Genomic DNA, 12,956 nt, shown 5'->3' with positions numbered 1-12,956 from the left:
CCACTTTCTATTTAATTTTTAAAATATGCTTTTAAACAACATAAAATGGAACAGGAAATTTTATGAGTGCTGAAGGGGATGTCTGAGGCACACTTTAAATCCCCAGGCACCCAGTTCTTTATCCTAGATCATTTCCAGTTTGGTAGCCTATCCCGGTTGAAATCATTGTGTCTAAGGCGAAGCTGACTTAGTAGAGTCGCACTAAGATGCATCTTTTTTTTAAAAAGCACTGCACAATTTGAATTAGAGACAAACATATATTTTTAGGAAGCACTGAGTTTGCACAGAGCATGCATATATATACAGTCTGCTAAACCTCCATGCTTCTCAGAAAACTTGATTGAAAGGAAGACAAACGTAGCGCTTATTTAAGAAAACAAAGTTAAAAAGCTTTTTTCAGAAAATCTATTTGGATTTTTGTCTAAAATACTGCTTCCCTTGCCTGTTTTTCTCGGAAGAGAAATCTGTGTTGATCTGCTGGACTTGAGACTATGAGGAGCAATTAGCTGTAGGAATAAATTGCATTTTTTAGGAAGATGGCTGTCAGAAAAATGCCTGTTTATTCTCAATGTATCCTTGATAAATATCAACTTTTATTTTTTTATTTATTAGATAATTTTCCTCCCTTATTACTTTATAAGTAACTCAAGGCAGCAAACATACTTAATACTCCTTCTTCTGATTTTCCTCACAGCAACGACCCTGTGAGGTGGTTTGGGCTGAGAGAAAGAGAGAGAGATTGATTTTGAAGCAAAAATAACAGTTTAGTCCTGGATAGGCTCAAAGAAAAAAAACACTTAAAGCAAAGCCTCCCCTGAGCCAAGGCCAGCTCTTGATGATTTCATAATTATCCCCATGGAATTTTTCCAGCAACATGAAAGCGCTTTATGATAGCCTCCCGTGGCTTGCTTTTTTCCTGTCCCATGTACAGCCCTGGGACTTCCTGATGGCATCCCATCCAAAGATGTAGCCTTTCAGGTTCTGCCAAGTGTTAGCAAATACCCTCCTTAACTGGACCTCATTCACAGTGGCTTTTACAGCTGGAGGTTCATATTCAACAAGAATAAGAGACTATCCTCTTTCAAATGCATTTGCTTGCTGGCTTTGCATTTGCTCACTCGTTCTAACCAGTTGTCTGCCTATTCTTATGTCACAGTGCATTTTGAATGGTGGTTACAGAAACAGAACTTCCACACAATCTCTTTATCCTAACTCGAAGTCGCCTAAATTGCCATTTGCTGAGCACATGACTCCACTGTGGAGTCTCCATCTTCTTACCAGACTACCACTGAAGCAGGTTGAAGTCAGTCCAAGGTGTTCCCAAAGGAAGGGGATATTTTCCAAGGAGATCTGCCATGGAGCCATTCTAAGTCATGGGGGAGGGAAGTCAACAAAGGTTGGAAATCTGCCATTCTAGGTCACATGGGAGAAGAGTCAGCAAGTTGGAGATCCAATGGTCACTGATTGACCCATTGCAAGACTGCTTGTGTAACTGCTGGGCCTTGTGTCTCTGTGACCTTTTCTAATCTGATTCAAGAGACTGGACATCTCTTGTGATTTTTTTTTCTTAATTTGAGCAGAAGAATATTGAACAAAGCAAAAAAAAAACTGCTTACCAATGGGAACACTCACTGGCAAGCAGAAAGCACAACCCTTTGCCCAGTGGGGAAGAATGCCTGGAAGGCTTATTTCTCTTTTGGGTCCTGCAGCAGAAGACAAAGGTACACCGTAGGGGCTCTACCTGTTAAAGTATGGTACTGTCTGTGAGAGCAACAAGCAGCATCTCTGATGAGCCCTCTGTCCCTCTCCCACGACTTTGCCTCCACTGCCACTTCCAGCTCTTCGCACCTTTACATTCTCTCTTAAGAGGTACAGGTTGAAAAAAGCACAATACCACAGGTGCTGTAGCCACGGAGAGTTTGGCTGAGAAGCCATCCCCACCAGCAGCCATCAGATGGAAGCCCGCAGCACCTCATTAATGCCACCACTGGCAGCTTGGGTAGGTGTGTGACAGCGTGAAGAAAAGAGATTGTGAAAGAGGTCAGCCCTACCCACAGAGTGGTTGCAGTTTGGCTGGTGAAAGAATTCCATCCACATTTCATCACTAGCCAGCCTGGTCAATGTTACTGTTGCCTGCATGCTTTCATGCTTCAGGAACACGCAGAAAAAAATTGCTCTTAGGATATGTAGTATTACTCCATCAGCTTCTCTGGTCCTCCCACATCTAGTATCCAATTACATGGTTGGCATGCTCCGGTGAGCAATTGGGGGAGGGGGAAAAAAGGAATCTTCCAACCACTGTCCTGGAATCCACAACATTGCTGAAGGTACGCAGTGGCGGGTGTGTGTGTGTGTGATTTTTGCATTGCCACCCCTTCTTTCAGTTTCAAGGACAGCAGGAAAGTGAAGATGTGTGGATCAACCTAAGAGTAATTTCAGAAAAGGAATAGCTTGCCACTCACTATCTTCTCTGCTTCCAAAGAAATGTTAGCATTCTTTAACGAAAGCGTGACCACAGGCGTTTTTCCATTGGGCATTCTCCTATCTTAAAAAAATGGTTTTAAGTCTGGTACCAGGAAATTTATAATCTACACATTCATTCTCTTGGTTTGGACTACAGGATTATTCCTATCCATCAGTTTTTTACTTGTGGAGAATCAGGCATAAATTAGGGAATAGCTTTGCTTGCGTGTCTAATTTCTATTACACTAAACTAAACAAAGAACAGGAAATTTTCTGAAGAAAGTTTTCAAGACCAGTAGCAAATGCTTTTTTTTCTTTTTATTAGCCCAGGATAATAACTGGATTCTATATCGCAAATCTTGTTCTTTACATACTGATGATGTCTTTTCTATAGATGGAACCTGCTTTTCAGCAAAACCTGAAAAAGAAGCTTAGGGTATTTTTATTATAATTCTTGAAACACTCCCATGTGCAACATTTTTTAAAACATACATATCAAATTGAGCAGTGCATTTTGAAAAAGGTGCTCGCAGTAGCTCTTAAAATACTAGTCAATGGGAAACAAAGCATGTGTGATGCTGCTGGAAGCCTGCTTAATGGGATGCTGGGTCGGGTATCTGCCTCACAGTTTCCTCCCTGGACAATCTCAAGTGGCCCTATATTTGTCCTAAAGATTGCAGCAGTTGGAAGACCCTTCAGTGCTTCTCTAGGACTCCCTTTTGGGTTTAGAGATCAAAGCAACCAAGCCATTGTGCTCCACTTCCTTAGAACTGGCGAGGCAATGAGTTGGCTTCCACTCTTCCACAGCTCTGGAGCTGAGCCTCTCCAAAAGAGAGGATGGGATTCTCTGGCTCAGGTCAAGTCTGGACCTCAACCTCACTGGCATTTAGCTGTCTCCAAAGCTGTAAGCTCACAGCTCTCATTTGCCGGATGGTCTCCTCTTGGGACTCCAGCCACTGGGCAAGATTACGGAGTGACTCCCGATGTAAGACTGTAAAAAGAAAGAGAAACCACATGACTAACATGGGATGTTTATAGAGCTTCCCTTTCTGCACCGTTTTAATATGAATGCAGGTCACCCTGATATATCCAGACTTCTCAATCTTTACATTTAGATCCCTATCCCATTTGCAAGAGGTTGGATTGGCAAAGGAGAGCTTTGAACTATGGTTTGGACACCACATTGGCTATATTAACATGCTAAGGTAAACTTGTGACTGATTATTAGAACTCGTGCAAAAAAAAAAAAATAGTAACACTCCCTCCCCAGTTATATTCAGGGAGAGCAAAGGAAAATTTGAGAAGCGTAGGTAGAAGGACAGGTCTGAGGGATGCTCGGATTCTGATCACAGGGAAATCCTCTGTCAAAGCAACATGGTTAGGAATGGATATTTATTGCCAGGAAAGGATTAGAAGACTATATTTATTTTGTAACCTTGCTGTAAGAACTAAACCTGAACTGTAATTTAAAGGGACCTGTTTACCATTCTTTTAAAATTAAATAAAAGTTAATTTAATTCTTTGTTCAATTGTTATTTTAAAAAGTGACTGCTGTTCTGTATCTTCCCCAAATCCCACAAATTGTGTAACCGCATATCTGGAGAAAGAGACAAGAAAAATTTGGAAAAATTTCCAAATCAGAAAAGGGTTTGGTGGTAGTAGTAGAAGTAATTGGTCCCTAGGATGATATTTTCATTCAAAATAACCCAAAAGGACCCCACCAGGGAGCACCACAAGATCTAAATCAGGGCTTTTCAACTGGTGGTACGGGTACCACCTGTGGTACATTAGCACTTAGCAAGTGGTATGCAACCATCCTAGAAAAGTGGTAGCGGGGGAGGGGAATGAGCTGAACCGGTGGTAGCACCACACAAGCCTGAGCGAGAGACGGCTGGAGCTGCAGGGCTGTAGGCTCAGCGGAAGCACCAGGATCAGCGCCAGGCTCCAGCTGGAGCTCGCCGCTGATCCCGGCGCTTCTGCTGAGCCTAGAAGAAGCACTGATCAGCTGGAATGTTGTAGCATCTCCAGGGTCTTGTGATTTACATTCAGATGCTTGGCAACTGATTCATATTTATGATGGTCACAGTGTCCCAGAGTCATGTGAAGTGACCAAAACCTGCTGCAACCACCCAGCATAGAGGGGGGGGCATAAAAACCAAACACCCCACCCCGCTGCCAATCCTCAACAGAAATGCTCACAACAATGAAAACCGGACAGTAGGAAGAGCAATGCCGGGCAGGCAGGCAGGTGTCTTGCTTAGCTGTGGCTTGGGGGGCACTTTTTTCAGTGCCATTGTAACTTCAAACAGTCACTAAGCGAACTGTTGTAAGTCGAGGGTTACCTGTACTTCATCACTTTTTTCCTTTTTTTCGGTCATCAAGTTTTTGACACCTTGCTAGGCAACTGGTGGTACTCGGAAGTTGCCATATCCTAAACTTGGTACAATGGGTGAAAAAGTTGAAAAGCCCTGATCTAAACAAATCACCTTAGGGTTTATTGTGTTGTGTGAACCTGGTTTTGCAGTTTAGACAATTATTATTAAAAGCAAGCTGGCAAACTGCTTTAAGTGTTATAGAAATATATTCTTATTTAAGCTGGCATTCTAAAGCCTTCCTAAATTGGTGTAATCCTGAGGGCTGACCCTGCTAAGAGAACCCAGAACCTCTGGTTTTTGATGTTGTTTTGATTTCTTTCTTTCCTTGTGGTAGATGGGGGCTTACAAAAGCTTGCAACCCTATTACATTTGCAAAGGAGGCACCTGGCTAAAATTCAGCAGGAGCCTCCATTTTGTGTTCACACTGGGAAGAGTATTTCATGTGATTTATGTAATGGGCAAGCCAAAGTATAACTATATAAGTATCAAATCATTTCACAACATCGTAAGCTAAAATACAGCTTTCATGTATTGAATATGAAAGAATAAGTGTTACGGCAGCAGCTACATTTTGAAAAAAGAGTTAAACGAGAAGCAAAGTGATTGGAAGTAGTGGGCATTTAAAAAACCTATGTTTTTCTCTAACTTATCCAGAAGAACCTTTGTGGCATATAATGAATTCCCATCAAAACTTCAGCTTCGTCAAACTTCAAGAGGGAATACTCAACGAAAATGCTTTCTTCCCTAATGGCGAATACAAGTTAGGTAGTATCTTGAACTTTTCATTGTCTCCTTAGATACGTGTAGCCCACGAAACTCCAAACTTACCACTCAGGTACACAGCCAGTGTTGCTAAGCCAAGACTGGTCACAACAAGCACTCCAAGGAGAGCAAAGAAGGCAGTGGGGCAACACGCAGGTCTGAAGCAAGGGCAGCAGGTGGAAGCAGGGAGAAGGTGGAAATTCTGGGCTGGGGAAAAGGCTGAGTTATCGTCATTTGGGAAAGAGAAACGCTTGAAGGAAGCCGTATGCGGAGGCCCTGGAGTAGTGGCCAGTGACAGGCTGTTCCCTGCAGAAGAAGGGGAAAGAAAAAATGAACAGAAATGGAAGAAGCCATAATAGATTTTTAAGTCCTGGGACTATCCCAGGGCTTTTGGACCATCTGCTTCAGTCAAAACAAGCTTGCCAGAAACAGTTCAAACCATGAAGGGCAAAGAATAACATCAAGTCTTCTTGAAAACATTCATGCATGTCCTTAGATACCGTCAGAAACCTTGGTGTCCTCATTTCTGATGGAGGCATAGTGCAGATCACTAATAGATTCCACTGTGTGCAGGTTGATGTCTTCCATCTCACTGTGGTCAAGGAGCTGCCTGTCAGAGGAAGCAGACTCCTTCACCAGGGTATCTGCACGGAAAAAGAAAAGGAGGCATTTGGCAAGCAGACTCCCAGAACCGGCTGCAAATTCACTCTCCTTGTGCTCTGAAGTCTGATGGATATTTTTCTACCCTGGGCCCAAAGAAGGTTGCTGCCCTTATCCTTTTTATTTTCCTACTTGCTTCCTGCAAGCTTCTAACCAACTGAGAGGTGGGAAAAACACCAAATTCATCTGTTTGTTCCATTATTGCTAATGTTTCTAAAATTATTTCGCCTTTAGATAAAAAGAAATAAACTCTCCTGGGAATAGAGTATTACGGAGTCAACTGGCAGCATATGCCAGCCAGCATGCAACATCATAAAGCAAATGCAGTAATACAATTTTATTTAAACTGAAACTCTGTGCCTCTCCTGCAAGTTCCTTGGACAGCCAGGCGATCAAACCGGTCAGTCCTAGAGGAGATCAATCCTGACTGCTCTTTAGAAGGCCAGATCCTGAAGCTGAAACTGAAATACTTTGGCCACCTAATGAGAAGGAAGGACTCACTGGAGAAGAGCCTAATGCTGGGAAAGATCGAGGGCAAGAGAAGAAGGGGACGACAGAGAATGAGGTGGCTGGATGGAGTAACTGAAGCAGTAGGCGTGAGCTTAGATGGACTCCAGAAGATGGTAGAGGACAGGAAGGCCTGGAGGAACATTGTCCATAGGGTCGCAATGGGTCGGACACGACTTCGCAACTAACAACAACAACTGTGCTTCTGTGTGGAACGACCTTACTGGCCAATGGCCCTAAATTCTGCCTTCTTAAAAGCACTTCAGTCCTAGCCCCTTTTATTGATGCTAACACCTATCATAATCTATATCCTTTCTGTACTGTACCCCATGTACTGTAAGGTCTCCTTTCATACCAGGAAAAGAACAACAATCTGGTTCCTGTTATCAGAATCATCAAAATAGTATTTGTCCCTCATGTTACCCTATGGAGCAAAAGATGAATACAATTTTACTGGAACAAACTCTGTGCAATAGGGCAGGGTGAAGACTGCAGTGGATTTAGCCCTGAAGGCAGGCAGCCAGCTAGACAGTGACTTAAATCCTCCGTCTTTTCATTACCACATTATTGTTGGCAGTGACAGCCAGTGATGACAGTGTCCCCCCTTTTCCTCCATGGAGTAATTTGGGGAAAGGCTGTCAGACTGCAAAACTGTTGACAGAGATGCAACTGGATGCTTTCAGCTGAACTTCTGTTTTTCTCTCCTTAGCACAATCCTTGCACTTCGACACATCAAGTTGTGATTGTTGTCACAACAATACATTTCAGGAGGGGGTGTGAGGGTGTCTGAATGAAAGCTCTGCCTGCTGAACCTCTGCCAGGGAGACAGTTAATAGAACAAATCGCTGCCAAGCTGGCAACTGATCCCTGGGCGGGACAGTTTCCTGGCAGCTAGATCTTGGTTCCCAATTTGGGGTCATGTTTTTCAAGGGCACAATGGACACACTGACAGCATAATTGCACCTTAAAGAACAACCTAGAAGGCGAAGGTACCTTCCTGTCTCTTGGGCCTAAAGGATGGGTGGAAACATGATGCTTCCTGCTGCTGTGTCACAAAGAAACATCTTTTGTGAAAGCACCCCTTGAATATTATCACAGCTCTACACAAAGTTAACTTGGCAAGGTATGAGCACCTTCAGTTGGAATTTACAAAGGGGAACAGAAAATGAGTTTTACAATTTTAAAAATTCTTAAATGGTGAAAAAGAATTACAGGACTGTATTACCTTAAAACAGTGATAATAAGGAATGTTTGCCCAGTATATGCAGCCAAAAGGGACAAACTACGTACAATAAGTGCTAAGCAAACAGGTAATTATGAAGAATGATTTAAAAGAGAGCAGGAAATGCTCTCACTATAATACAAAATGTCTTAAAAACACACAGAATTAATGATCAGAGAAAAAGAACAGTTATTTATTTATTTTATTTATTTATTAATATTTCTATACCGCCCTTCTCCCGGAGGACTCAGGGCGGTGTACAGGGCAAGAATAAAAGAATAAAAGTTGTAGAACTGTTACAGTTTTGTGAAGTGGAACAGTTCATAAAGCTTGAATATATTGAGAAAATGCTTCTTTCTGTAGCACACAATCCAACTATGAAATTCACTTCATCAGCTTGTGGTCATTTTCATCATCTTGTATGCCTTTAAACAAAGATTAGTCTCACATAAGGCTAATGTCAGATAAGGCTATAAATGAGTACCAGTCATAAAGGTTGTATTAATTTTCTTAGATGTTTGAGAAGAGAAGATAACCAAAAATTATCATAAAGATTGATGAAATAATGTTACTTGGTTTGCAGCATTGGAATGGTGATACAGTATATGACATTTGGCAAAAAGAAACAAGACTGTTGAGTAACTTCATCACATTTTTTAACAGTTGTTTTGCTTATGATATAAATGTACTGGCAATGTTTAAGAATATATGTTGGATTGGATTGTTGCATTCCTTCTGGCATTTAGGTAGCTCCTGTAGGAAACGGGCTGCTAGACTAGAGAGGACTTCAGTCTAATCCAGCACGACATATTTTATGTTCCTATGAATAATAAAAAATATTCACTTGAGGCACAAATTGAATTAAATAGTGGCACAAAAAGTGGGCAGAATCACAGGTGGCCTGTGAATTTTTATGTGATTTATTTATGTATTTATTTCGATGGTGACATGTCTATTTAGGGCACAGAGTATCAGAATCATGAGAAACTGTCATCTTCAGTTATCCTAGATCAGGGGTAGGCAACCTTGGCTCTTTTATGACTCGTGGACTTCAACTCCCACAATTCCTGAGCCAGCACAAAGTTGAAGTCCACGAGTCATAAAAGAGCCAAGGTTGCCCACCCCTGTCCTAGATAGATGAGTGGGAGGCTGCATATAGCCCTGGGTCTGGAAATGGTCCTGCATCCTAACTAAAAATAATGGTAGAGGCCATGATAGAGGCCAGCATCATTTCACCTTGTAACTTTTTGCATGGTAGGTAAAAGCTCTAATGGGAAGGGAAAATAATGTAAGAAGCGTTAGCCTGAGACTTTCTCATGATTGTCCTGATTTTTTGAGGGAAAGGGTTTTCTTTAAAAAAAAGAAAAACACGCTAAGCTTTTTTTTTTTAGGACTTACGCAAATATCTATGTATCTTCTATTTCAGAAGGGGACAATGCTAGCAATGACTGTTGGCAATAACACCTGAAAGGATCTCTGGAGAGCCACAAAGAAAAGTATCAGGATTTTCAGTTGCCTGCTACTATTCTATAGAAATTTGCAATAACACAGGATCTATAATCAAATAGAACAACATAATGTAACGTAACATAACATACCGTAGCATAAAACATAACACATATCAACATATCAAAAAAAGGAAATAAGGATTCTCAGTCACCCAACGCTATTCCATAGAAATTTATAACAATGCAATATCTATAACCAAGTTGCAGGAACTTTAAACAAATATTTAAGAAATAACTGCCCATGCAATATAATAACTATCTATTAGCACAGTAAACCGTTACACATTCATCTGAACAAAATTCTATAAATTAGCCCAAGATCTCTTTCCTTCCCATATTTATCTGCATACATAGGTTTCTGGGCTACTAACAATCAACACAAGATGTCTGACCATTATACTTTGACTGAGGAAAAATATTTTTTTTATATTGAAAAGTTTTACAGTACATTTTATTTTTAACAAAACAAAACAAAACCCCTCCCAACCCCCTCCCCTCTTCCCAACCCTCCCCAACACCTCCCTCCCTCCCCCTCCCCCCTCCCCAACTTCCCAGAGCTAAATACAAGGTATAAAAGTAGAAACAATCATAATCTACCATATGCAAACAACAATAAACTATTAAATCTATCGCACTTTAACTCTTATAAAATGACTACAAGCAATATAAATAGCACATCAATACTTATTCAAATGCTAAATGAAACTTTTTAGTCCCATATTTATTCTGGATGTAATCAATCCATTTTTTCCACTCCACAATATATCTCTGTTGTGAGGAAAAATATTAAAAGCTACTCCCCTGAACATTTTTTCACCCTTCCTAGGACAACAGGTGAGTGAGCCTTTCTCTTCAAGCTATATAGCTTCACACACCACCTAGAAAGGCCATCCCTTTGGCATGATAAATATATGTGCTCTACAAAGGAGACCTCACACAGACCATACCTTCTCCAATTTCACTTGACATCCTATAGACCAACTTCTTTTTCTATGGCTGTCCTGAAAGTAGCTCAAAGTGGGGGCAAGTTTTCAGAAACCGCAGTGCGAGGCCTATCAGGTCCTCTGGGAATAGATAGGGAAGTAAACATAGGCTTCTGCCTGTCAGGTCAGCTGCTTGGGCTTAAAATAGGAATAAGATAGCCCAAGGAGGAGCTATTGATAGAGCCACAAAAGAGACGCTGGGTGGAGAGACCATGAACTATATAAGGCTACAGCAAATATTGGAAATTAGATAGAAAGGAGAAGGAGGAAAGAAGAGGAAGAAAAATAGAATTGTGGACGTGTTAATTGTGGCTTCTTCTGGGGTTACTGCTTTTATCAACTCTTCATTATCAACTTCGAATCCACCATCTTCAACAATTTTTTTCCTACCTTAAGAGCAATTGTTGCACATTTGTCAATGCCAAATTGCATTTAAATGTCTCTGCTAAACTCCCGAGTGCTTTTCAGCAGTGAGCTCAATTCAGCTTTTGTTTTTCCAAAATTTCAGGATATTTTGTTAGATTTTTCACTTGTGATAGCAACATGTCCACTTTCAAGGGGATGATGATGATTTAGAAATCACAACTGCCAGTATTTAGCCTGTGTCAGCCTTAATACACATCGTTATTTCCAGGAATGCCTTAATATATTTATTTTATTTATTTTTATTTTAATTCCATTTATATCCCGCCCTTCTTCGAAGACTCAGGGCGGCTTACAAGCTTAGCAATAGCCTTCATTCTATGTATATGCCTGCTTGTTAGGGCTTTCACACACACCCCAAGCGGCATTATTACAAAGTCAGCTTATTGCCCCAACAATCTGGGTCCTCATTTTACCTACCTCGGAAGGATGGAAGGCTGAGTCAACCTTGAGCCTGGTGGGACTCCAACCTGCACTAATTGCAGGCAGCTGGTGTTACTTAAGGAGGCATTAGCCCACTGCTCCACCAAGGCACATATACTATTGGCATAGTATATGTGCAGATCCAAGAATTGTGCACTTTTACAACTGACAGATGGAAATTTTGTCAATGCACATTTTTTAAATGCCATTCAAGTTTTTTTGCTATGGAACTCGGCATGCCAATAGCCACTCGGACCACCGCTAACGGTTTATGCCACAATCTTTCAATTTTGATTTTCAGATCTTTGATACTTTGTGATCTTCTCCAATTATTTTGTCTTCTACTATCCTCTGATATTGCTACATCAATTATTCATGCTTTATTCTTTTCAACAGTTAAATCTGGTGTGTTATGAGCCAAAACTTTATCATTTTGTATCTGGTAATTCCCACAATATTTTAGCCTTCTCATTTTTGACTGTTTCCAAATTTGTGTTCCCTAACAATTTTTCAGTACTCACCCATGATCATTTTTACAGATGTTCCAGTGAATCAGTTTGGCGACTGTGTTGTATTGAGTTACCCCAGCCAAATCTCTCTCTCTTACATTTTCTCTTTTTCTCACACACACACAACACACACACACCTCTAGACTCTGAGAGAACACCATTTGTAGGAGACTAGTCTCAACTTGTGGTCTTCCATAGTCTTATTTCTTTTTTTAAAAGAATTTCCACCAGTTTCTCTATTGCCGTATACTGGGATCTAGGCAGTTCTGTGGTGTTATCTTTTTTCAGTCCCAATGGTGTCAGCCTTGCAAAACAGGAAGCATACCCAGATGACCTGATTCTACTTTATTGCAAAGTATTAATAGGATCTTTCAAGTCTGAAAGTACATTTCTCCCCCATTGCCTTTACAGCCTAAGCAACTAAGGAGGGTCCCTTCTGAGATATTTGCCACACTCACATTGCTTCTGAAGGCTAAACTGCTTATCTGGCCATTTCCCCTGGCTGTGGTTCTTCTCCTGTCTCCCACATACTATTACACCTTCATTTTATGGCCTAGCCTGTATCATTCATACTAAGTTGGGTGTGGAGTGGGGGGAGGGGGCTACCCTCTTTGAAATATGCCACTGGAATTTTGAGTGTGGTGCCAACTGGAACTCCAAGGGTGGTTGTGTAGCTATTGTCTTCGCTGAGTCTCTGGTGGGTGGACATTAGTGGCCCTGCCCCAGACATCGAGTATGAGATTTTTATTTTTTATTTTTTTGGTGAGGTTGGTCCATAGGGATCAGTGGGGATTACTATTCATTTACCTTATTCTCTGCAAAGTTGCAGCATCCCTGCCCACATTCCTGGATTCTATGTCTGGGCTAACAATGGAGTTCCCCAGATGTATGGTTCTGGGGGACTTCTTGAGGAAGTGTGCACTCGGCCACCTACGTTTTGACCCAGGCCTCCAAGGGGGTGGCATGTGGTTTCATCCAAGCAATGATTAATGCTCTTTGCAAGAGAGGGAAGCGCCACCTGTCCTGAAGGAGGCAGTGGTGCATCCCTCGTCTCAAGAGGCTATCCTAGGATTCAGTAAAAGGTAAAGGTAAAGGTTCCCCCGCACATGTGTGCTAGTCAT

The 12,956-nt window shown here is 41.4% G+C and overlaps 1 protein-coding gene across 1 annotated transcript; it reads right to left on the bottom strand.

Moving 5' to 3' along the window:
- Positions 1–222: 222 nt before the first annotated feature.
- Positions 223–11,150, bottom strand: LSMEM2 (leucine rich single-pass membrane protein 2). The gene is made up of 4 exons (XM_083354978.1): positions 10,445–11,150; positions 6,101–6,244; positions 5,667–5,906; positions 223–3,454 (listed from the first exon to the last, which is right to left on the bottom strand). Exons 1-4 carry the CDS (start codon positions 10,464–10,466, stop codon positions 3,321–3,323), a joined length of 540 nt encoding a protein of 179 aa, XP_083211104.1. The 5' UTR covers positions 10,467–11,150; the 3' UTR covers positions 223–3,320.
- Positions 11,151–12,956: the final 1,806 nt, after the last annotated feature.

Source organism: Vipera ursinii (genome assembly GCF_947247035.1).
Source record: "Vipera ursinii genome assembly, chromosome: 2".
NCBI classification, from domain to species: Eukaryota; Metazoa; Chordata; class Lepidosauria; order Squamata; family Viperidae; genus Vipera; species Vipera ursinii.
This window is presented reverse-complemented; position numbering and strand designations above follow the sequence as displayed.